At 44.3% G+C, this 26911-nt stretch overlaps 1 protein-coding gene across 2 annotated transcripts in view; it reads left to right on the forward strand.

Moving 5' to 3' along the window:
• Nucleotides 1-26911, forward strand: part of LOC137420545 (dedicator of cytokinesis protein 1) — a gene marked incomplete in the record, with an annotated part of 615378 nt that overhangs the window by 445893 nt on the left and 142574 nt on the right. For both annotated transcript variants that reach the window (XM_078772553.1, XM_078772554.1), the window contains 2 exon segments: nucleotides 6858-6948; nucleotides 15059-15178. In XM_078772553.1, the coding sequence (XP_078628679.1) occupies nucleotides 6858-6948; nucleotides 15059-15178 (211 nt within the window).

Below are 26911 nucleotides of genomic sequence, written 5' to 3' on the forward strand. Positions count from 1 at the left end.
AGATCATCGGTGCCCTCGACAGCCGTCCGAGCCAGCACCCCGCAGTCCTTGCCGAGTTGTCGTAACACCTGCGTATACTGCTCCAATGTCTCAGCCGGTTCTTGCCTGCGCGTAGCGAGCAGATGTCGGGCGTAGATAGCGCTTTGATGTTTTACATAAGAGTGCTCGCAGGGTCGTTACAGAATGGTCATAGATGTCACAGTGGGAGAAATAGTCAAAGACAGTGCTGGACACGTTGCAAATGAGGACATTCAACTTCTGTCGGTCCGTGATGTCGGGTACGGCTTCCATGTAGTGTTTTAAAGACCGTATCTAGTGCGTCCATTGGCTCCCGGCATTGCTCGCATTCGGGTCTCCATTGAACATCTCTGGTTTGAGAAGTTTGTCCATGGCACTCGTGTCGAGAAGATTTCAATAAATTGTTATGAAATCAAGTCGAGACGTCTTTCCCAGATATGAGGCTTTATTGAAATCTATCTCCACAATACAGAAATTAAGCAACCTCCCCCTCCTTCCTACACGACATTCCATTATATATCAACTCCTCAAATATCATCCCACAACCGAATCTTCTTCTTCATATTTCATCACAAAGCGCAAACACAGATGAGAGAAGAGCAGAGTGTCAATGTTTCTTTGAAAAAAAAATTTACACCAAATGTTTTTGCTGCACTGAAATGTGCACTCTCTCCTCATTCCCTGGAACATTGTGTATCTATCCTACGAAGAGCCAGGGTGTAGCAACAGGCTGACCTGCGATCCAAATTTTCCATTATCCAAAGCCTGGTGGAAGCTAGTCATAGTTAGACAGAACTAAGCTGTGCTGGTCATGATTAGACAAGACTAAGTTGTGCTGGTCATGATTAGACAAGACTGAACTGTGCTGGTCATAGTTAGACAGGACTAAGCTGTGCTGGTCATAGTGAGACAGGACTAAGCTGTGCTGGTCATAGTTAGACAGGACTAAGCTGTGCTGGTCATGATTAGACAGGACTAAGCTGCGCTTGTCATAATTAGACAGGACTAAGCTGCGCTGGTCATAGTTAGACAGGACTAAGCTGTGCTGGTCATAGTTAGACATGACTAAGCTGCGCTGGTCATAGTTAGACAGGACTAAGCTGTGCTGGTCATAGTTAGAAAGGACTAAGTTGTGCTTGTCATGATTAGATGAGTCTAAGTTGTGCTGGTCATGATTAGACAGGACTAAGCTGCGCTGGTCACAGTTAGACAGGACTAAGCTGCGCTGGTCATAGTTAGACAGGACTAGGCTGCGCTTGTCATAGTTAGACAGGACTATGCTGCGCTGGTCATAGTTAGACAGGACTAAGCTGCGCTGGTCATAGTTAGAAAGGACTAAGTTGTGCTTGTCATGATTAGACGAGTCTAAGTTGTGCTGGTCATGATTAGACGAGTCTAAGTTGTGCTGGTCATGATTAGACAGGACTAAGTTGTGCTGGTCATGATTAGACAGGACTAAGCTGCGCTGGTCATAGTTAGACAGGACTAAGCTGCGCTGGTCATAGTTAGACAGGACTAGGCTGTGCTTGTCATAGTTAGACAGGACTAAGCTGCGCTGGTCATAGTTAGACAGGACTAGGCTGTGCTTGTCATAGTTAGACAGGACTAAGCTGCGCTGGTCATAGTTTGACAGGACTAAGTTGCGCTGGTCATAGTTTGACAGGACTAAGTTGTGCTGGTCATGATTAGACAGGACTAAGCTGTGCTCGTCATAGTTAGACAGGACGAAGTTGTGCTGGTCATAGTTTGACAGGACTAAGTTGTGCGTGTCATGCTAGACAGAACTAAGTTGTGTTGGTCATGATTAGACAAGACTAAGTTGTGCTGGTCATGATTAGACAAGCCTAAGCTGTGTTGGTCATGGTCAGACAGGACTGTTTAGACAAGTCTAAGTTGTGCTGGTCATGGTAAGATGGAACTCTGCTCTGCTTGGCATCACTGGTGAAGACATGAGCTACTGAAAAGCAAAGTGGGCTATCTAGATTGATGCAAATCCTCAGAAAAAGAGGTTCGAAGTTCAGGTTCATTTTGTATCCCATTCATCTCCCATTGAACAAAGGTCATCATTATAAGCCTCAACAAGTACAAAAAGTTTTAATTAAAACAAAAGCCGCGTCGATGTTACACAATGCCTAGATGCATCTGTGCCTATAACGTCGATGTTATAGGCACAGGACATTCCTATTGATACGATTACTTGATGTTATTTTCGTGCAAAGTGAAAATATATCTCGGCAATTTCCCGTGTGTGGCGACGAATTTTTAATATATCTCGGCATTTTCCCGTCTGTTATTTCAGGCGGTGTATGACTGACCATGCCACGATTTAAAAAATATATATCTCGGCAATTTCCCGTGTGTGGCAACACGTGAACGAAGCTATGCTCCTCTCTCCACATTATTGTGACGACGTATAAATTAAATATTTAATCGTGACGATTGTCATCAAATGGACGAATTTTTAATATATCTCGGCATTTTCCCGTCTGTTATTTCAGGCGGTGTATGACTGACCATGCCGCGATTTAAAATATATATATCTCGGCAATTTCCCGTATGTGTCTACACGTGAACGAAGCTATGCTCCTCTCTCCACATTATTGTGACGACGTATAAATTAAATATTTCATCGTGACGATTGTCATCAAATGGACGAATTTTTAATATATCTCGGCATTTTCCCGTCTGTTATTTCGGGCAGTGTATGACTGACCATGCCGCGATTTAAACAAAATATATATATCTCGGCATTTTCCCGTCTGTTATTTCGGGCGGTGTATGACTGACCATGCCGCGATTTAAAAAATATATATCTCAATGGACTTGAAGTTACAGGCCTTTGAGAATTCATTTCGTTCTATAAAGGGCAACTTTCATCGGATTTTCTTCCCGTTTTTTTTCAACCGAGTCTAAAACTATGTTAGCGACTGTGAAAAATGAAATGATATATCGAATTTGATTTGAAATAAAACTGTGTGAGAGAGGAAGACACCACGGGCCTACAAAACAGGCCTCAAAGCTATGCGAGTTAATAAAATGGTGGATATTTGTTTATATGAAGCCTCTCCCACAATGGGTGGAGCTATGGTTCCCAGAATGGGTGGAGCTTTGAGGTTTTGTCTTCTCTGCAAGAACAACAAGAAGAACAAGAACAAGAACAACAGCAGAGGGCACTCTATGACCAGCGTCTTGCGACGCGGCTAAAGATGTTGAAAACTGCAATTGACACCATTGGGTGGCTGACCTTGAAATTGCACTTCAGCCAATTTGCTGCTGCATGCGGCCTAACCCAGTTTACTTCTCTGGGGCTCAAGTGAGCTGCACAATGCTTCAACTATGGATCATGATAAAAGGACTAAGTGCACAATGGGTGGAGTGTTCTGGAGGTGGTGGCCTCCCAAGATAGCAGTTTTGCGGCCGCATGTGGCCGGCGGAGTGTCATGGGTCAAAGGTAAATGGTTGGCTTTATAGCCATGCTCACATTCTAATGGTGCTGTACGTACTTTATAGACGATCCGACATTCTCAATAGTACAGGAAAATATGTCTAGTGGCTCCATTCGGCTGACTGACAGTCGTAGTCTCGCTCAACCCTCCGTTCCCTTCCTATTCCTTTGATAAGGAATGTAGTTTAGCGTAATTTTCAGGGAATCCTTTGAAGCTATTAGAATTGACGATACCAAGGGATGCTGCACCAAGTGAAACTCTTTCGGATGGTACCAGAGTCATTGGCATTGAGGGAGACAGCTCGGAAATACGCCGTCTCAAGATGATTATTGTTATGATGAACGAGAAGATGAATTCCTGGTTTTGACCGATCTCAGTTTTCTGCCTTCCACCCCCACCCCTTCCCCCCCTCACCCCCCCCCCCCCCCCCATGGATTGGAGTACTGAAAAGAAATCCCTATCTAGACAATGAGCTCAACAGACCAGGTAGGTTCTCATATGTAGCCTCAGTGACTATTTGGAGAAGATACTTCAACTTAAGTTTTGTATGTAGAGCATGGGACCAACATTTTCTTCCGTGCCATCCATACATAGAGTTGTTTTATGTTGAAGGCTCCAGGCACGGACTATATAGTCCACATGGAGACCTTAAATCAAAGAGCTGCATTGATAGAAAAGTGAAGGAAGAGAGAGTAGTCTCAGAGTTTTTGAGGAAGTAAAAAATCTGCTTTTTGAAAGGGGGGAGGTCGTAAGTGTTTGGAAAAACATGGGAATGTAAAGAGTTCCAGAGTTTGGCAGTGGAGGGGAAGAAATAAACATCATAACGACCCATCCTTGAGTTGCCAACGGCCACACAATAATCACATGATGTAGTGATGTAGTGACGTGTCGAGTATTCCTTGGTCTCGCTAATGGCGGAGATACACAAGCAGCAAGTTCTTGGGAGCACAAACCGAAGTAATATCTAGAAAAGAGAAAGAGAGCCAACTTTGCGATGTAATTTGAGCGGGTCGAGTTTTGAGGTCAGATTGGGAGAGTTGATAAGTTGAATTACTTTGGATTCAATTATATCCAGGACGTATGTGGAGCTAGAACCTCCCCAGATGTGAGAGCAGTACTCGATACAAGGATGAATCGATCCTTTATATAGTTGAAGCAACTGTTGAGAGGAGAAGAATCTTCGACATCTCAACAGGACTCCCAGTTTCTTCGAGGCAGACTTAGCTATTTGTGTAATGTGTGGATTCCAGGATAAATCTGATGTCAGGGTAATACCTAGTAGGTTTATTGAATCACTTGGTGTGATTGTGCGGCTTTCAAAGGAGATTGGAGATTGGAGAGTTGAGAGGAGTTTTAGAGAGAGATGGGCAGAAATTGAATTTTAGAAGCATTAAACTTAACCTGATTACATTTGCCCCACTGGGAAATCTTGTCCAAATCCGAATTTAAAGAGGTGGCTGTGATGAAACGAGATGTAGATCGAGTTAGGGAAGATGGGGCAGATGGGAAAAACATGGAGGAATGTCATGTCGATCAGAGAGAAAGCTCGATATGAGAGAGCAGAGTGAAGGAGGAAAGCCGAAAGAGGGAAGACCACATACTGGCGCACTCTCTGTTAAATATGAGAAACATGGGTTGTGAAGCCGTCCAGGAAGCTGTGAAGCCGTCCAGGAAGCTGTGAAGCCGTCTGTAAAGCCTTGTGACAATATGTCTATAAATTATGTACTAATTGAAATATACCTTTTTAACCCTTCGACTCTTCAAATTGCTAAGACCCCATTAGGCCTTGAAGGACCTTTAAGACACCCAAAACCCTAAATACCCTGAATACCCTTGAGACCCCCAAAAGCCTAAAGACCCTGAAGACCGCTGAGACCATTCAAGACCTGAAGACGCTTTAGATCCCCAAGAACTTTTAAGATCCCTGCAGTCCCTGAGACCCTTTGAGATTGTCAAGACCCTGAATACTCTGCAGAAGATCATTTAAAACCCAAAGTCCCTTAAGACCTTGAAGACCCTTAAGACCCCCAAAACTATTTAAGATCTTGAAGACCCTTTGGACACCAAATACACTTTCGACCCTTTAGGTACCGAAGATGCATTAAGATCCCAAAGTCCCTTGAAGACCCCTAAAACCATGCAAGACCTCTAAGACCCTTTCAACCCCAAAGACCCTCAAGACACTTGAAGACCCCAAAGGCTCCTTGAGACCCCATAATACCCCAAATACCTTATAGAGCAGTGGTTCTTAACCTTTTTCTCACCATGGTCCAGCAAAGGTCACGATAAATGACTGCAGACCGCCAATTGGGAACCACGTAATTAATGTTCTTTACTGTCCATACCTTTTTAGCTCACGTGGAACGTAGTTCCAGGGAGCTTATGCAATGAATGGTGCGTCGTCAGTCCGTCAGTGCGTAAACACTTGCAACTTCCCCGAAACAGCAGATGGGATTGTGACCAAAGTTGGCACAAATTATACTTGGTATGTTGTGACCAAAGTCTGTTCACCGCATTTAAAAACCCACGTTTAAGGGGGTCTACCGGGGGTCAAGGTGGTTCCAGGTTTGAACCCCCAAAATAGGAATTTGCATTTTCCTCTGAAATTACACACACAATCTCGATGCAACTTGACCACAACCTTCATCACCTGTGATGTACCAAAGTTTGTTCAAGGCATTAAAAAAAATCGGGCCATAGGGGGATGTATGGGGGGGGGCTGTTCCCCCCCCCCCTCAAAAAAATAATAATAGGTACTTGCTTTCTTCTCAGAGACCACACAATTTCGATGAAACTTGACCACAACCATCAACACCCATGATGTACCAAAGTTTGTTCTGTCTTCTAGCAACCATTGAAATTGGTTTAAAATACCGTGATACGGTTTAAAATACCTTTAGTCATTGTGGGATGCTGCTTTGTTCTACCAGGTGAGCACCCAGGGGTATTGCCCCTATTTTTAATACACATATCCATGCACCTTTGCACGTACCTTCAAACACTATTGCAGCTTGAAAGTTCACCTGTCTTGGGAAGCACGGTGTAGCTATAACAGATCGGTAAGATTGCGCGTGTGAACGAAGGATTGCGAACCTGAGCCTTTTCCGTGGGACGACAGTTCAGATGTTGTGTTTTGTCCAGATGTCGGGTTATCATGATTCCTTCCTTTATGAACAATGGTTTGTATGAAAAGAAAATGTATATAGGATCTACTTGACCATTTGTCCAACAAACTTATTTAAGTCGTATCTACAGTCAAATAAGGAAGTGTGTCAATATCTGACAAACTTGTTTCTTTTGAACTCCTGGTGTCTGCCAATCAATAGCACCCAGGACGTTTTAATGAGGCTGGAGTTTGTCAATGATGTGCATCATGTGTGTGCCGTGTTCTAGGTACTTGTACAAGCTGCATGATCTCCACCTACAGTGTGTCAACTACACAGAGGCTGGTTTCACCCTCCAGCTCTACGCCAACCTACTTTACGTACGTAAACCAATCAGACACATCCCATAGCTGCACCACATTGTTATGTGAACCCTCGTCTGATGAACCATCAGACCAGTTTAAATTTTATCATGATGGTGATTTATTTTCAGAGGCATCCTGTATTTGTCTGCTTCAAACCATTTTAAACTAGATGTTAACGTGCACATTACAATCCACGTTCTCCAGTCATGTTAACATAAAACCCAAACTTGCTCCTTACCCCGCTCATCATCTCCTCTCCCTCCCTCAAAGAGATGTCAACGTGCCGTAGTGGCCAAAGTATTGGATTACCGTAGTGGCCATCTCACCTGCCACAAAAGAAGTTGTGTTCACAGCTTAGTAGATCATGCAAAAACACACTGCAGTGACCATGAACAACGCCAGATGGAAATGCTGCACGTCACTCAATTACTGCGAGAAAACCACGACCCAAATGCATTTATCAAATCTTGTCACTGGAAATCCAACTACAACAACAACAATCCAACCACACCTCCACACACGGCGGCACTTCCATGACCATACATACAACACACGACTGAAACCACAAGCCGCATTCTACGTGAATACAACATCAACATCACCCACAAACCACAAACATCCTGATGAGCACAGCTGTCGAAGACAAAAGATGAGGTGAACAAATTTGACAGAAAGAATGTCATCTACAACACGCAATGTGAAGATTGTGAAGCCAATTATGTGGGCCAAACGTCCAAACGCTTAACCACAAGGCTAACTGAACACCAACGCGCTGTAAGACTACAAGACGGGTCATCGTTGGTTGCGACACACATACACACACACCAACACACATTCTCATGGAATCGGACCACGATCCTTGGCACAGGATCTTTGAGAGTGAACCGCGAGATTGCCGAGGCCTGGTATTCTGATAAAAACTCCATCGACCGACACCCCACATACAAAGCACAACGCAATCAATTACAATGTCCAAAACGGCAGAGTCATTTGAATGCAGGGAAGCCCTGTGATTGGCAAGGACTTGGACCAATCCATCATGTGAACCATCCCCAACGGAACTTAACGGTTAACACCACAATCAACACCTCTGAGGAAGGGAACGAGTTTGTTCTTGAAACATCAGGTGATTCATAAAGAATATTAAGTTATTTTACTGCTCAGTGTGCAATGATTTACAATATGAATAGCCAAAGGTGGGCGGTCCGCTTCGAAAGTCCGCTTATCCGCTTATCCGCTGCAGCGGACTAACGTTTCCGAAGCGGATAAGCGAATCGGAACAACCCCCGGAAACCGAAGCGGATAAGCGTAAGCGGACTACCGAAAAATTAAAGCGCATCGCGATTCGCCAAATCAGCTGTTAGCCTGAGCCGTTACTCTAGAATTGTGAATATTTATTTAAGTGAATAATAAGTGAAAACTGAATATTTTATTGGACGCTAGAGCGGCAATAACATCAAGATGGAGAGATTTCTGACTCTCCAGCCCAGCGTCAGTGCCAGGGACAGGCACACGAGCGACGCAAACCAGCAGTCCCAGCACAGCGACATCCACAACCCGGCGGTCAACATGATGGGGGACGTGGAGGACAGTCAGGAGATCTGCGCCCTGACCCCTCAGCTCGCGCGCAGCGAGAGCAGGATGTCGCTGGACTCAATCGAGTCGGCTGAGATCAACGTGACAATGGACACAGACAATTCCAGCCTCAGCCAGAAGTGGAGGTACATCGCCCCCTTCTTCAAGGTCGTGGACAGCAAGGCCACGTGCACCAAGTGCTCAAAGACACTCAAAGCCCAGCCCGGATCAAGTTCAAACTTGAAGGTGCACTACCAGAGGTACCACGATGCCCAGCACAACGACCTCAAGGCGGCCCTCGACGGCGGCAGCAGACGCGGCCGCCACAAGTCCTTCCAGGACATGGCCGGCGCCAGGAGGCAAGCCAGCATCGAGGAGACCTTCAAGGAGAAGTTCAGCCAGAAGAAGTGTCTCGACCTTTACTATAGGTAGGTAATTTTATATTTTAATTAAACTCATTTTCATTTGTCAACTTAAAGTAAGAATATATTAATAACTTCGGAATAAATCGGCCCACGAGGCCCACGAGGTGGAGGAGGAAGACGAGGACTAGTCAACAGACTGCTAGTCTGTTGACTAGTAGACTCTCTTGTCAAAGAAAGGACGGGCAAATTGATTTTTCTTTAATGTAACTTGCATATATTAAAATTATATTTAAATTAACTGTAGAGTAGAGTCGAGTGGAAAACTTTATTTCAATAAATTTTGAATAAATTTTATTTAAATAAAAATGTATATTTTTGATCTTAAAAGCTTTGTTTGTCTTTGTAGTAGTTAGAAATGGCTATTTAGGCTTAGAAAGCATTAAATTCCCTTTAGAAACGTCAAAAATCGCTTTAAAAACGTCGAAGCGCTTTTAAAAAATCGAATCGAAGCGGATAAGTGGATAACCGGTAAGCGGACTAAGATTTTCGGCCGCTGAAGCGGATAAGCGAATCGGACTGCACGGGCTGGCGGAGCGGATAAGCGGTAAGCGGACTTAAAATTTTCCGAATCGCGCCCACCTTTAATGAATACTGAGCTACAAATCATTGGACATGTACGTATATATATATATATATTTTTTTTTTTTTTTTTTTTTTTTTTTTTTTACTATATATATATATATATTTACTATATATACATTTATGGACGCACGTCGAGTGGTTGAGGTTGAGGTTGTGGGTTGTGGTTCATTTCAGCCTGAAGGGGTAGTGACTGATCGTGGAAGAGAAGTGGAAGTGGAGGTGTGTGTGTGTGTGTGTGTGTGTGTGTGTGTGTGTGTGTGTGTGTGTGTGTGTGTGTGTGTGTGTGTGTGTGTGTGCGTGTGCGCTGCAGGAGTGGGTGTGGTTTTGCATGAATGAGTTTTTGTTTAAGTGGTGCATGTTGTAAGAGTACGTGTTTGGTTGATTGTGTGTGTGTGTGTGTGTGTGTGTGTGTGTGTGTGTGTGTGTGTGTGTGTGTGTGTGTGTGTGTGTATGTGTGTGTGTGTATGTGTGTGTGTGTGTGTGTGTGTGTGTGTGTGTGTTTTTTTTGTTTGTTTCTGGGAGTTGAGGCGGTTTTGTTGTAGTCTGTGTTCTCACTGGCTGGGGGTGGGGGTTCCCGACGTGCAAAACGTACGCATCCAGGTCTAGCTGCTGTATGTGAAGGCGTATGTGCCCCTGCTGGCCCACCTTAGCTGACTGTATCGAGGTTTAAGGGCTGAAACGGGATGATGCTGAGGACCTCGACTGAGGACCCGGTCAGTGAGGCACACTTGTGACCAGGTGTGTTTTGAAATTATATATATATATATACATACACACACACACACACACACACACACACACACACACACACACACACACACACACACACACACACACACACACGAAAAAGTAAGTACACCCCATGTAAAATTTTTACTTTTTCAACATATTTCAACAAACAGCCATTTGAACTTCATTTCAACAATATTGATAGATAAAGGTGATATAAAATAACAAATATCATGAAACATTTACATTTTGTAGTCCATTGTATAATTTAAATAAACATAAATGCAAATTTCGCATGTGGAAAAAGTAAGTACACCCTTGGCTCTAATAGGTGGTATTGCCCCCTTTGGCAGAAACAAGCTCAAGTAGGCGTTTCTTATAACTGTCAACCAGTCTCTGACATCGACTGGGAGAAATTTTTGCCCACTTCTCCATGCAGAATTCTTTCAGCTGTGTGATGTTTGAGGGGTTTCTTGCATGCACAGCTCGTTTCAAATCCCCCCACAACATCTCGATGGGATTCAGATCCGGGCTTTGACTTGGCCATTCCAGAACCCTCCATTTCTTTCTTTTCAGCCATTCCTTGGTGGATTTACTGGTATGTTTAGGGTCATTGTCATGTTGCAAGGTCCACCTTCGGTTGAGCTTCAACTTTCCGACAGATGGCCTCACATTATCCTCAAGCACCCTCTGGTACAATGAAGAATTCATAGTGGATTCGATGATGGTGAGCTGCCCAGGCCCTGATGCAGCAAAGCTGCCCTAAACCATAATATTTCCACCACCATGCTTTACAGTTGGTATCAGGATCTTGTGGTCAAATGCTGTCTTTGGATTTCGCCAAACATGTCTTCTGGTACTGTGGCCAAATAGCTCTGCCTTTGACTCATCTGTCCAGAGCACATTGTTCCAGAAGTGCTGGTCTTTGCCAAGGTGTTCATTGGCAAACTTTAGTCTTTCCCTGATGTACTTTCTGGACAGCAAAGGTTTCCTCCTGGCACACCTCCCATGTAGATCAAATTTGTGCAGCCTCTTTCTAATGGTAGACTCGTGCACTTTGACATCAACAGTGGCAAGAGCTACCTGTAGGTCCCGTGATGACATTCTGGGGTTCTTGGAGACTTCTTTCAGCATCTTGCGGTCTGCTCTCAGGCTGAACTTGCTGGGGCGGCCTGGCCTGAACAATTTGGCAGTTGTTTGGAATCTTCTCCACTTGTAGATGATCTTCCGGACAGTCGAATGATTGATTTCAAATTGTTTGGAGATCTTTTTAAATCCCTTCCCAGACTCGTAGGTATCTATAACCTTCTTTCTGAAGGCCTCAGAGAGCTATTTTTATCTAGGCATGGTGACGCCGCACACTTCAACAACAAAGAGCAAACCAAACTAAATGTCTGAGGTTTAAATAAGACAGGTTCCTCCAAGATCCTCTCTAACGATGTTCTAATCATTTGCACCTGAGCTGGTGCACCTGATTCTAATTTTAGGTATTTGAAGTAGTGATAAATGTAGGGGTGTACTTACTTTTTCCACATGCGAAATTTGCATATATGTTTATTTAAATTATACAATGGACTACAAAATGTAAATGTTTCATGATATTTGTTATATTATATCACCTTTATCTATCAATATTGTTGAAATGAAGATCAAATAGCTGTATGTTGAAATATGTTGAAAAAGTCAAAACTTTACATGGGGTGTACTTACTTTTTCACGTGACTGTATATATATGTATACTGCCGGACCCCACTATTCGTGGGAGATACGTTCCTGGAAAGTGCCGCGAATTGCGGATCCTCAAATGGCGGGGCATTGTTTCAATGGAAAAGGGGGGGATTGGTTCCTGAATTGTGAAAATCCGCGAAATTTGACGCAAATGTCGATGCAATCCCGCCGCACTGCCAGGCTTCGAGGTGACCAATTGACTTCTCCGGATCACACAGCCAACCAATAGGGGAGTGATCGGATCAAGAGACAAGCGGGTGTAGAAGGACATTTTCGGCAAAAATATAGAAAGCTGAGCTCGAGTCGAAAGTCAAGCCATGCTTGTGAGCTGAGAAGACTGAGTCTGAAAGAGAAGCCTGGAGAGAGAGCTGGAGCGAACAAGAACCAGTCTGAGGCAGAAGGTCCGATCCGGCCATCACTCCTGGACGCAGCAGCTAATTACAGACTACAGACTTTCTTCCCTCTTTTTCTCTATTTCCCTCGTTCCCTTTGAATGCTGAGCTATCAACAAAGTGCCAACTGTCCTTTTCAGGGCTAACTTACTTTCACACATCACACTTTCATCTTACATTCATGGTATTTTTTACATTCATGTTATAATTTTCGTATTGGTGTTATTTTTTAACATTTGTGTTATAATTTTCTTATTTGTGTTATTTTTTACATTCATGTTATAATTTTCGTATTCGTGTTATTTTTTTACATTTGTGTTATAATTTTCTTATTCGTGTCGGTAAAATATTAAAAACGCCCCCCCCCCCCCCCCCCACCCTGTGAATGACGATCCACCAGGAATCTATCCCCCTTTTTCCCGTAGAAACAATGCCGTGACATGCGGGGATTCGACATTCACGACAATTTTCAGGAACATCTTCGAAAATTATTTGGATGCAAATGTCAGGGTTGTACAGTACTGGTTAGAAAAAACTTTTAAAACGACCAGTAAATTCAAATATTACTGGAAAAAAACTTTAACAACAACAACACACAACATGCATTTTAAAGGCCATTTTCCCTGCTAGAGCGGGGGTTAGCCTTGTGGTCCCCATGACAATCTTCTCCATTTTGCCCTATTTTCTGCATCTCTCCTTGTTAACCCCCTTGCCCGCATTTCTTCTTCCACCATCTTTAGCCAAGTCTTTCTCGGTCTTCCCCGTCTTCTACTTCCTTCTACATTCATTTCCATCACTCTTCTCAACCAGTCACTTTCATCCTTCCTCAACACATGACCAAACCATCTCAACCTGTTCCTCTTCACAGCATCAATCACAGGCTCTATTCCCATCATTTTTCGCAATTCATCATTTGTCTTCCTCTCTCTCAATGAAACTCCGCACATCCATTGAACCATTTGCATTTCCACCCTTTAGAGCTTCGTTGCTGGTCTACGTTCATTACCCATGACTCGCTCCCATAAATCATAACACTTCTCACACATGCAGCATACACCTTTCCCTTCAGCTTCAACGACACTCCCCTCCTCATCAGCACACCACTCAGTTCCCAAAACTTCTTCCATGCACATCTCACTCCAGCAACCGTTGCCGAGTCTGATCCACCTTCTCCATTCAGCATGTCTCCGAGGTAGCAAAATGTTTTCACACCTTCCAGCTTCACGCCGTCTCCAAGATCCAACTCAACATTTCCTCCATCTGCAGCTCCCTCTGTGCACACCTTACATTTGAATGTAGCTGCCACACTGGTTAATGACCCTCTCAGACCACTACATTTTTGATGAACCCACTCAGCGCACATTGTACACTGAATGGAGTTCACTCCGACACCCTTCCTACACGCAGCACAGGGCCACTTCCCAGTTATTTCCACCGCACCACATGCTTTACCACTTGCCATCACCTTCGTCTTTCTGATATTCACCTTCAGACCTTTTGTCTCCATACATTCCTTCCACGTGTTCATCTTTTCCTTCAGTCCATCCATACTTTCCGCAATCAACACCAGATCATCTGCATACAACAACTCCCACGGTAAACCCTCCTTTACGTTCTGAGCCAGCACCTCCATCACAGTTACAAATAGTAGTGGACTTAGTACCGACCCCTGATGCACTCCCACCTTCACCTCAAACTCACCACTGTTCCCGTCCTTCGTCCTTACAGCTGTGCGTGCTCTTTTGTACATTGCCATCACTACTCTGATCAACCATTCCTCCACTCCTAACTTCCTCAATGCCCATGTCAATACTTTGCGTGGAACCCGATCGAATGCTTTCTCCAGATCAATAAACCCAAGAAACAACTTCTTCCTCTTCTCCATGTACTTCTCCTGCAACTGCCTCACAATGAAAAGCGCATCTGTCGTTCCTCTTCCTGGCATGAATCCAAACTGCATTTCGTCGATCTTCACTTTCTTCCTTATCCTCCTCTCCAACACCCTTTCCAATACCTTCATTCCATGCTCCAATGACTTTATCGCTCGGTACGGAAAAAAACTTTAACAATTACCAATAAATTCAAATATTACTGGAAAAAAAACTTTTAAAACTACCAATATATTCAAATATTACTGGGAAAAAACTTTAACAATTACCAATAAATTCAAATATTACTGGAAAAAAAACTTTAAAAACTAAATAAATTCAAATATTACTGGAAAAAAAAACTTTGAAAACTACCAATAAATTCAAAAATTACTGGGAAAAAAACTTTAAAAACTAACAATAAATTAAATTATTACTGGGGAAAAAAAACTTTATAAACCACCAATAAATTCAAATATTACTGGGAAAAAAAGTTTTTAAAACCTCCAATTTCCCCAGTCTTTGGACGACCGTCCCACAAATTGTCAGTCTTCCCCCCTCCCCTCTCCCTGGGGAAAAAAAACGAAAACGTTTTACCCTTACGTTTGTCTCGATCTCTGGGGGAACCTCGTCGGATTGGCTGGCTTTCTTGGGGATGTGTGCTTCCAGTGAGGACGCGTAGACACACATATAATGCTGATGATGACCCCATGTCACCCTCTCCTTCCCCTCTCCCACCTTCCCTGTACCATACTTCTCCGCACGACCTCGTCACCCACATTTCCTTTGTGCTGCATTACTCCTCATGTCCCTCATCATTTCTCAGTGGTGTGACGACCAGTGTGCCCCCCATTTGAATTTCCGAGGGACACACCATGGAAGCACACAGCGTGAGCAAAAGGAGAATTTGTACAACCAGATTATTGACTACTTTGACAAAGGAAAGGTAAGTTAATTTGTTGTTACTTTTTTTGAATACAATACATTGTGCGTTGTTTTGAACTCGAATCCCTGATCCACTGTAGAATTCCACACTCCTATATAAAAAATGAATGATCGTTTTAAGGCCATTTTCCCCGCTAGAGCATGGGTTAGCCTTGCAGGCCCCATGACAATCATGGTTCCCTGTTTGAGGCAATGTTTTTATGGCCGGATGCCCTTCATGGCGCCAACCATTAGTCGCCTCTTACAATGCGCAGGGATACGGTGTACCTATTCTAAACCGGGGTACACACCGGGATCATTCATCCCAGCAAGCTGGTACTCAATTTGCCGACCTCGGAAGGATGGCAGGCTGAGTCAACCCCCCTGGTGTTAATTTAGCGATCGACCGGGATTCGAACTCAGGATCCTAGGATCCCAAGCCGGCACCCTAACCGCTAAGCCAACTCCTATCTTTCATTTATTTTCCTCTCCGATTCTACTGTGACCTTTGCGTACTTTTCATATTTTTTTGGGATTCCATTGACCGCGTTTTGTTAAAGAGGAACCCAAACGCAAAGTTTTTTTTTTTTGGAAACCGTTGAAAATCCTTAATGACGGTCTAATGTGAAGGGAGGTTTTTTGAATTTTTTTTTGCCAATAACAAAGCACTGAAAAAGCCTTAAAGTGTTGATTTTCGCCAGTGACGTCACACTCAGAATGCCCACCTCGATCCAAATGGCAGTTTACATAGAGAGAGAATGCGCGACGAGCTCGGATTCCAATGCAGAATCCATCATCATTTGCAATTCTGAAGTTCTCAGCACATTGAAACTGATCAGTGGGATTTTGAAGATACTATTGGAGACAAAATTTGTGATGGAGATGCTTTTGGTTGAATTATGGAGCTGCATCATTTCGAGCCTTATTCAAGCAATTCAGACAAACATGGCGCCAACGAAGGTGTTGGTGAAGATGAAAACGCAGGTTGCATGCTCACTGCAGATTGGTAGGTTTTGTTTTTGTGGTTATTTGACGGTTTTTCAGGGATTTTTGTATTAAATGATAAATCAGTTGTATTACTTCAGAAGAAATATGGCACGACACAGAATGGACTCCTCACGGACATGACACACGGACATGACACACGGACATGACAGCACGGACATGGCATGGACACAGCACGGACACAGAACGACACAACACGGACACAGAACGACAGCACGGACACAGAATGACACAGCATGGACACTGCCCAGGCACACGAGGACACCGCTGACAGAATTGGCTAGGAATGCTTTGTCCCACCAGCTCGGGCTGACCCGGTATCCTGTATGTTACAGGATCGGCCCATTTCATACTTTCCCAGGATGCCATATGTGTCTGTGGCCATGTTGTGCTGTGTCCCATCATTGTGTCCGTGCCGTGTAATGTCCCACCATCGTGCCTGTGCTCTGTCCCACCATTGTGTCCATGCTGTGCCATGTCCGTGCTGTGTTATGTCATGCCGTGTCTATGTCTCGCCCCATTGGAGAGGTAGTCGTGCTAGGGTGGAGGGTAAGTGTGTGGTGGTGGCAAGGTGAGATCGGTCGAATGCAGACCAACACAGGTGTTTGATTCACCGCTCAAATTACTCGTGCACAAGTGCTTGCAGCTGGGTATAGATGGGTGCACAGTTTCGAACGACGGCTGTTTCTTCCGCGTAATCATGGGAATGTGGGGATGGAGATGCACTTAATCGTGGGGATGGTATCCTCTCTCAATTGTGTCAGAAAACCATAAGATATATAGCCATCTCTGTTGTTTCATAACAGTGCTTTGTAAAATGTTCCGAGGAAAAGTGAATATTTTGTCGGCCCGATCCACATCCGATCCACATGTGGATCCGAATCGAGTATTTCAGACAATTGACTCCGATTCTACAACTGGACCAAACCGTATCAGCCCACGGGTCCTAAAATCCTGCTCTGCCGTTCTAGCTCACCCTCTCTCTGTTCTCTTCACCCTCTCTTTGCTCAAGGTTATCTGCCATCTGCTTGGAAATCAGCCAACATAACCGCTTCACACAAAAAGGTGCAAAAACAGATCCTTGCAACTACAGACCAATCAGCCTGCTCCCAATTATCAGCAAAGTCATGGAATCCATCATTGCTTCAGATATCAAATCCTTCCTCTTCTCCAATGGCTTGATCTCTGATCATCAATTTGGCTTCAGACCAGGTCACTCTACTCTGGACATGCTGCTTCTGCTGTCTCAACAATGGATGGAGGTCCTCAATGCCAAACAGGAAATCAAAGCTGTCTCCCTTGACATATCACATGCCTTTGATATGGTCTGGCACCCCGCTCTGCTCACCAAACTCTCCTCCTATGGTATCCATGGAAATCTCTACGCATGACTCGTAGACTTCCTCTCCTGTCGTAGTCAACGTGTGGCTCTAAATGGAATCCTCTCATCTCCTCTTCCTGTCCAGGCTGGAGTTCCTCAAGGCCATCTCGGAGATCTCGCGAGATCTTGCCGGGGAGGTCACGGTTATTCGAAGCTGTCCACGATCTTCACGCACGCTCGAAGTTAAGTAATTGTTCACAATTGTGTTTTTGTCGAAACTGTATTTATCTTACGTGTGTGTGTACCTATAGTGTGTCCCTCGGAAGATTCTCGATATTAATCTTTCATACCTGTATAAAATAGTCGAGTATTTTGTGCCGCGTTATTTGCGTCCTCGTTCTTGAAGCTTCCTACCTTGAGGATTTCTTTCGACTCAGAATCGACTCAGCAGTCGATTGTGGTCCTTCTACTCTCATACTCTCAGTATTTCCCAGTCTTTTCACCCCATACTTCCATGTTTAAAATCTTAACTAAAAAAAAAACCTAACAAAAACATTTCCTTCTTTGTTCTTTTCGTTCGTTCCATCTTCGACCACGTGTTTCACCCCCATTTTCACCCCATTCCCCAGATAGTTTTCACTGTTCAATTTAAAAATGTTTAAACTTTCCCCTGAAGTTTTCCTTTTTGCCCTCGTCACGTGACTTGTGGTTGTCCCTTTAGGCCCTCTCCCCGTTGGTATTTTTGTGAATATAACATTGTTCTTCACGGTTCTGTTTAAATATGTTTAAACTTTCCCCTGCAGTGTTTTATTCAGTGGTATATTACAACACGCTGTTTTTCTTCCGATTTAAAAGGCTCTTTTCAATTTCCTCTTCAACTCATTCCTCTTCAACTCATTCCTCTTCAAAAAAAATTCAATCTCTTATAAATCTTCCATAATGCTTCCTCACTACATGTTCTAAATTCACATTCATTCCACCCCTCCTCTATCGTTCTCAAACGGATCGCTAACTTGAAAATCACAATAAACCCAATTTGTTATAAATGTTCGTCGTTCATTAATCAGCCACTTTCTAAACTCCCCCCTTGCCCCTCCCCTCCAAATCTCCCCCCTTGCCCAATCAACAATGGATGGAGGTCCTCAATGCCAAACAGGAAATCAGAGCTGTCTCCCTTGACATATCACATGCCTTCGACACGGTCTGGCACCCCCCAGCTTTGCTCACCAAACTCTCCTCCTATGGTATCTATGGAAATCTCCACGCATGGCTTGCGGACTTCCTCTCTGGTCGTAGTCAACGTGTGGTCCTGAATGGATTTCTCTCATCTCCCCTGCCTGTTCTGGCTGGAGTTCCCCAAGGTAGTGTTCTGGGCCCTGTGCTTTTTCTGGGCTTCATCAATGATCTCTCTGACTCACTGGGAAATCCTCTATCTCTTTGCTGATGACTCCACTCTCTGCCGCTCCATTCCTTATCCCTCAGATCGGCAGTCTGCAGCCTCCCCACTCTCTGCAGACCTGGACAAAATCACAGACTGGTCAAGCAAGTGGAACCTGACAAATCTTACACTCTTACTATGTCTCTCTGAAAAGACCGACTGGAAAACCCTTCCATCTGCTTTCTCAACAATCCTCTCCAAGAAGTTCTGTTGCTCAAGTTTTGGGTCTCACTATCTGCCATGATCTTTCTTGGGAAAACCACATTTACAAGCTGGCCTCCAAAGCCAGTCGCCGACTGGTCATCCTCCGTCGTGCGAAGTCCTTCCTTGGCACACCTGAGCTCCTCACCACATACAAGGCTTTCATCCGCAGCTCAATGGAATACTGTTCCCCCCCTCTGGGCCGGTGCACCTGCCTCACACCGAGCTCGGCTTCACGCTGTTGAAACCAAAGCTTTCAGAATCATTGTAATCTCCTGCGATGTAGCTAACTCCGAGGGCCTTTCACTCACTCACCGCCGGCAGGTTGGTGGTCTTTCTGTCTTCTACCGACTCTTCTCCGGCCTTGCTCCCCCCCCCCCCCCCAAATATTACTACAGGTCGCATAAGATCTGCCAGCAACCCTCTTATGGTTAAACTGCCAAAATTAGTGGGGCAGATATGTAACAAAAATTGCACGAGATGTTCACATCCGGCAGAAAGTTTGAAATTTTGCATACAGGGGTATTTTGACATGCTGAGTTCAAAAATTGGCGGATCCAAGAGGTCTGACCAATGGACAGGCCGCCATCTTGAATACCAATATGGCTGCCAAGACGAAATGTTGATAATCCCTATCTTGGGTTCTAAATGACCTGTGGTGCTCAAATTTTGTACACAAGGGTATGTTGACATGCTGAGTTCAATAAGGCAATAATTTGAAATGTCTGACAAACGGTATGGCCGCCATTTTGAATTCCAATATGGCCACCAAGACGAAATGTTGAAAATCCCGGGTTCTTTGCAAAAGCAATACCAATTCAATGGATCCCTAGTTGACAAATCATATAACAAGTCAAAGAGCTCATTTCAAAGTATATTTCGTACCAGTTGGCAGCCGTAACATGCTGCAAGCTTTTTTCCATCCGTTTTACTTCTCCTACTGCTCATCTCGGAAGCATTGTCCAGAGCAGAAACATAGTTCTGTGCATGGTAGATTAGCAGCAGAACATTTGCAATTTCCAGAACACAGTTTTTTACACTTGCACTTGATCAGCTCTCGGCACCCTTTTGACGCCTCTGGCATTACTGTCCAAAATGGATGCCAGACATCATCTGCATTTTTAGCCCATCCCCAATCTGCAGGTGAAGGCAGCTCTGGGTTAGCAATTTGGGACTGTCCCCAGATGTGACCGGCCTGAAAGACTGCCCTCTTCACATGTTGACGCAGTGCCTCTTTTGTCGGTGGAATATTTTCCGATTGCCGATTTCCCTGAGCAAACAGCTGCTTGCGTGCTTCGTTCACTTTCTTCAGAGGGGAAGTTCTACTGTACAGAACAACGAAGAACCTCTCTATGTTGTCCATGTCATCATCTGTTACTTCCGCTGGTGCATGTGAGAGATGATTGAAGACCTCCCCCAAGTTTGGCATGGAATTCCATATGCTCCACACAGTCTTTTTGCCAATCCCACATATGGCAGAAACAGTATCGCATCCGGAAACAGTATGCAGGAATAGAAGCCCCCATGAGCGTTCAGGGCCAATGTGAGTCGCAATAGTGTGAGCAGCAATGTGCCTGAAATAGTTTCCATGTCCAAATGCCAACCACATTGCACAACCGTCCATAATGCTTGCCATTGCGATAGCCAACACAACCACATCCGTGTCTGTTGCATGAATGACGATACTTCTGTACCCCTGCTGATATGCATGCCAAGCATGTAGCATCATTCGTGAATCAGCCTCTTCATGCGTACATGGTTGAATTTGAGAAACATCAGAAGGGGGCTTTGATTTAACCTCTTCTTCTAAGGTTGTAAGAAGTGTTTTTCCCTCTGGAATAGGCATCGTTTGCAGGGAATCAGCAAGGAAACTGAATAATGTCTTTTTGTTGGAATCTACACGAATGAAGCTGCTCCAGTTTCGTGGCATGGATGTCTGTTCAGTCACATGGAGTGGTATGCCAGTGCCACGACCAAGCCTGGTGCCTTCTTTGAGACTGTCCGTTCTGTAGGTGTCCCACACCACATCAACACGCATCACAGTCCCCTCATTTAACTTTCGGGCAATGTACGGAAGGACCTGTTTCTGTGCATAGTCACCAAATGTCCTGATCACACTGTTGCACTTCTTAGGCTCCAAATGATGGACTAAGGCAGCCCCATCGAAAATACGAACTTCTCCTTTGGGCGCATCACGAGGACGTTGTGCTAAAGCTTCCAAACAGGGCAAAAGATCAGCCTTGCCGGTTGGTGGCCGCATTGTATTGATACCTTCAGCCAATGCAGGTGGCCACCCATGACACTCATATTCATAAAATGTGTTAGGATCACCATCTCTAGTTTGGCAAGAAATGTACATTCGTGAGAAGAGCTCCACATTACTTTTCATACGTGTAATCTTCGCCTCAGACTTTCCAGGTGTTTTCTTGGGCTTCGATTTCAACAGTGGCAGATTGTTCTTTGAAATGCTATCATAGAAATTGTCAGAAGGATCCTTGATTCGCTGCCCCACAAATCCGTCAAATTGTGTTTTGCCAGTGTCCTCCATGGATCGCACTGCGGCTATCACTTCATCAGGCATGATGACCTTTGTGTCAAGCACATACAAGTCATTACTGTCTTCCGCAAACGGGTTTCCAAGTTTTTCAAAGGAACTGATTGCATTATTGAGATCTGATGCAAAGGATTTCTGGACACTAGGCAATTGTTCGTGGTGGCATCAGTTTGCCTCTGTCTTTGAAACTGGTCCTCAAACTCATTCAGGATTCTGGCTATTTCTGCACCAGCTACCATCCACCGGCGAAGAGCCCCTTCATTCTCAGTAATTCCAATGACTCCACCATCACCTTTCACATAAGCGTTCTGCTGTTCGTGTATCTGATCGTGTGCCATAGCAGAGAACTTGTGTGATGACTTCTGAGTGACAAAGTTCCCCTTGACAAATTCACGATGGATATCCATGGAATCGTTTGAAAGTTCCTGAAGGTCTGTTACATGCACTGTCAACCATCTGGCGTAATGGTAATGGTCCATGGCAAACATCCACGGAATGATCGCCGTGAGAGTCTCCACATAGAGCGTGTAGTTGGCTTCCCGTTGTGATCTTATGAATGCCAAGAGAAGACACTCCAACTGCAGGACTTTATTCCAGTAGCAAAACTGGGGGTACTTTGTAGCCATCTTCTTGCTCCAAAGATCAAATGATTGTAAATCTTCAGTTTCACATGTTTTCCGGTAGTCATCGTATGCCTTTCGCTGCAGAGCGTACAACGCCGCTACTGTGACTTGGTGTGCCCATTGTGACCTCGATATTTGCGAACCTTTGTGAAGACTATCTGCTCTTCCCTCTGTTGTTACACCAGCACTGGTCATTACACTTGCCCAGCCACTCCCCTCCAGGAAGCTGCCGATCGCTTTCAACAAGGCCATCTCTACATGAAGTCCTCCCATCATCACAACAAACTTGTCTTCACCATATATACCTGGCCAAGTCCATTGAATCTTCTTTGCAATTGCATAGAGTGGTTGATCAACGGTCAGAACTGGAACTTGTCCGGGGTTTACTAGTTCTGTCGCCTGCTTGATTAAATTCATTCCATGCTTCACCATTGCCAATGTGTGAGCACTCTCGCGGAACAGAGGTAGCAGTCCTGTAATTGCAGGAGGCCGAGGAACTTCAACCTGCAGATTTGCCATGTATGCTGACCAGGAGATATTATCTTCACTCTCAAGACCTTCCTTCTCCTGCAGACTTTGTACAAACGAAAGCCACTGACTTTCTTTGTCCTGTATTCCGGAGGACACACTTGGAGTGGATGGACCTTTTGGTTTTCTTGGAATGGGATTATTAGTTGGAAATGTTTCAGGAGGCACATCACTGTAAGATGCAGGAAGGGCGGCTATGGTTTTGGAGCGCTGTTTGTTCTCATTCTCAGTGACATTCTCATGATTTCGAATGCTGCCACTTTTGTCATGTGAAACATGTTGTGTCAGTGATAACGCGGTTCCATGAAATGAACTTTGTGCTGATGCTGATGATGGGTTGTGATCTGTGTTGTCTAGGTTGCCTGTTGTGAATATTCCACTTGGCAATTTTGTTGGACACACAACGCCGTCATGTTTGTATATTTCTATGACTCTGTTGGCCTCATCTGTGGATACCTCCAGTATGCGATCATAGGAAACACACAAACCATGTTGAAAAAGAACGTCAACGAGATCCCGTTTCCTTGTTTTGCTATGAATGAGAAGACCCAGGTAAAGTGGCAGTGATGTTTCACGTTTCAAATTGTGACGTACTGCTGTAGTTTCCAACCTTCCTCGTTTCATAGTGTTGAATGTTACAAGTTGAGTTAAGGATTGCACAGAGACGCCTCCCTTGTTGTTTGCGTTTTGTTTTTGTATGTTTGTACCAGCAAGAATCATTTCCATCAACGCTGCCAATGATGGTGGTGAGTTGTTATATGATTCGTTAACTAGGGATCCATTGAATTGGTATTGCTTTTGCAAAATATCTTTGCGCACAATCTGGGCAGCTCTCATGAGAATGACCGCGTCGTTGTCAGAGCTTTGTCTACAAGCATGCAATAAAGCTTCACCAATGTCCTCTTTGAATGACAGTGCCACTTCATGGTTGCTCTTATGTGCCTCAAGTTGCGGAAGGTGTCTGAGAAGCTTGTCCTTAAGGTGAGTTGAATTAATCCTCTTTGAGATATCACCTCCCAGTTGTGCCAGACGTTCTGTATAAAGCTTTGTGAGATCGGCTAACTTGAAAGTGTAACTGTCATCTGTACACTTCATTTCTTCCAAATAGGCTATCAATTCGGCCAAAGCTACTGATTCTGGTGGCATATTTTCACTTGAACTGGCTTCCTCATTCTTTCTTACAAATTATCTGTATCGAGTGTGGAGAACAGTCATGCACTTCTTGTGATAAACAGCATCTGATGCCGTCATATCACCTACAGACAATCTAGCCAGGAGTTTTGTATCCCTCAATTCTGTTGCCATCAATCGAACATTGGAATCTACATTTTTTGTTGCCGCTCTGTGGACTATTTCTTCATTACTGATAATGCTATCACAAAAGAAACATGTGCTAGCAGTACTCTGTTCAACGGATGGAGATTTGAAACTTGTTCTGAGTCTTTTCTTAACAGGCGAGTAAGTTTCTTCACCAAGTTTAAGGTCTGAACTTTGCTTTCTTTCCCTTGATTCAGCCCTGGCCACACGAGAGCTGCTGCACTGCACATAACAGTTTTTGTGCCATTTGGCAGCATGCGCAGCTAGGGTTTCTGCAATACTGCAACCATCATCTAGTCGGGAAATGTTTATCCCGCAAGGCAAGGCACCTAAATCATTCAATGCCTTGAGATTTTGAGCAAGATTCTCGTAGACGTCTAGACACGACTGATTGCTGCCCTTACGTGCATCTCTTAGTGGTTCATTTTCAGAACGTTTCTGGCAAAGAGCGCAAATGTTCCAGTCTGTTGGCATTGGAATTGTTGACGATGTTTTCTTTGATTTCGACATTGGATCTGAAAGAGAAAAAACATTAAAAAAATTAATTATTGGAATGTCATGTGAATGTTCAGTTCCGGCAGAAAGTGTTAAATTTCACATACAGGGGTATTTTGGGGCGCTGAATTTCCCAAATTTCTACTGCCTTCGACAAAATTACAAACCCATCAGTAGATTTGAGATGCAACAATTTTCCAGTTATCATAATAATGCTCAAATGATTTAACATTATGACATTACCGTACACTGTGCTATTAAAGCAATGAAAACATCGATGTTTGTCTTGGCGGCCATATTGGAATTTAAAATGGCGGCCATACCGTTTGTCAGACATTTCAAATTATTGCATTATTGAACTCAGCATGTCAACATACCCTTGTGTACCAAATTTCAGTGCCACAGGTCATTTAGAACCCAAGATAGGGAATTTCAACATTTCGTCTTGGCGGCCATATTGGAATTCAAGATGGCGGCCGGTCCATTGGTTAGATCTCTTGGATCCGCCAATTTTTGAAATCAGCGCCCCAAAATACCCCTGTATGCGAAATTTCACACTTTCTGCCGGAAATGAACATCTTTTTCACATATCTGCCCCACTAAATCTAGGCTCTCTGCTCACCTTCACTCTTTCAATTCCTCTTTTCTCCCGCCTCTGGAACAAACTCCCCCACTCCCTTCAATCCGACTCCTCCCTCCAGGTCTTTAAAACAGCTGTTCACCTCCATCTCTTATCTTCCCCCATCCAAAACCTTGATCTTTTCTAGCCCTGCTAATTCACCCCAGATACACTTTTTTGAAATTCCAACTTCTTTCCTGGAAGTCCTTGCAGTGTTCATGTGTTTTATACCTCTCCCACCTCCCCCACGCCCTCTCCCTCCCACATTTCTCTCGGTGTCCCTGCTCTGAAATGTTGTGTTTGTGTCCTTCCCCCTCTCTCCCCATCTTGTTTACCCCTCCCCTTGTTTTGTGTTGTATGTGTCGGTTTGACTTTTGTGTGATTAATGTTAGCTCTTTCACGAGCCTCGATCTTGTACACAAAAAAACCAAAAAAAAACGAAAATGCAGTGTTCTGAGCCCTGTGCTTTTTCTGGTCTTCATCAATGATCTATCAGACTCTCTGGAAAATCCTCTCTATCTTTTTGCTGATGGCTCCACTCTCTGCCGCTTCATAACTCATCCCTCAGATCGGCAGTCTGCAGCCTCCTCACTCTCTGCAGACCTGGATAAAATCACAGACTGGTCATACAAGTGGAACATGTCTTTCAATCCTGACAAATCTCACACTCTTACAATGTCTCTCCGAAAAGACTGAATGGACAACCCTCCCATCTACTTTTTCAACAATCCTCTCCAAGAAGTTCTGTCACTCAAGCTTTTGGGTCTCACTATCTGCCGTGATCTTTCTTGGGAAAACCACATTTCCAAGCTGGCCTCCAAAGCCAGTCGCCGACTGGGCATCCTCCTTCGTGCAAAGTCCTTGCTTGGCACACCTGAGCTCCTCACCGCATACAAGGCTTTCATCCGCAGCTCAATGGAATACTGTTCCCCCCTCTGGGCCGGTGCTTCTGGCTCACACCTAGCTCGGCTTTACGCTGTAGAAACCAAAGCTTTCAGAATCATTTGAATCTCCTGCGATGAAGCTGATTCTGAGGTCCTTTCACTCTCTCACCGCAGGCAGGTTGGTGGTCTTTCTGTCTTCTACCGACTCATATCCGGCCTAGCTTCCCCTTGCTCTGTCTGTTTTAGCTCCTACGAGCCTTGACTTAGTATACAATAAAGCAAATGTAAAAATAGGATATCTCAAATGGTTGTGGAGGGATTTGGAGGAAATTTAGTGGATAGGTCGGTATGTGACGAGGAGAAATTGATTCGATGTTGGTGAAGATGCGAATCTGGATCCGGATACGAGAATTTTTGAAATGTTAAAAGTGATTCGTCACCATTGAGTGACAGGGCCAAAAACGATGCATAGCACGATATTTCAAAAAGCTGTGGACGACTTATGACGAAACTTGCCGTTAAGAGAAGTTCCAGGATCACCTTTGGTATTCAAATTGTCAGTGAGTCCATCTCTAAGTTGCTCTAACATATCAATAACCTCCTCCAGATTGGTCTCAGTGGTAGCAATAGCGGCCTTATTTGCACGCCCTTGTGTATCATATTTGCTTGAGACTGTTTGTTTGGTGTTTCTTCAGGATGTGATGTCGAGGAGTAGAAGACAAGAAAAACATGTAGATTCTCTCAAACGCTCCAAAATGTTGCGGCGTTGG

The sequence above is a fragment of the Myxine glutinosa genome, chromosome 2, assembly GCF_964187855.1.
Source record: "Myxine glutinosa chromosome 2, kmMyxGlut1.1, whole genome shotgun sequence".
In the NCBI taxonomy this organism is placed as follows: Eukaryota; Metazoa; Chordata; class Myxini; order Myxiniformes; family Myxinidae; genus Myxine; species Myxine glutinosa.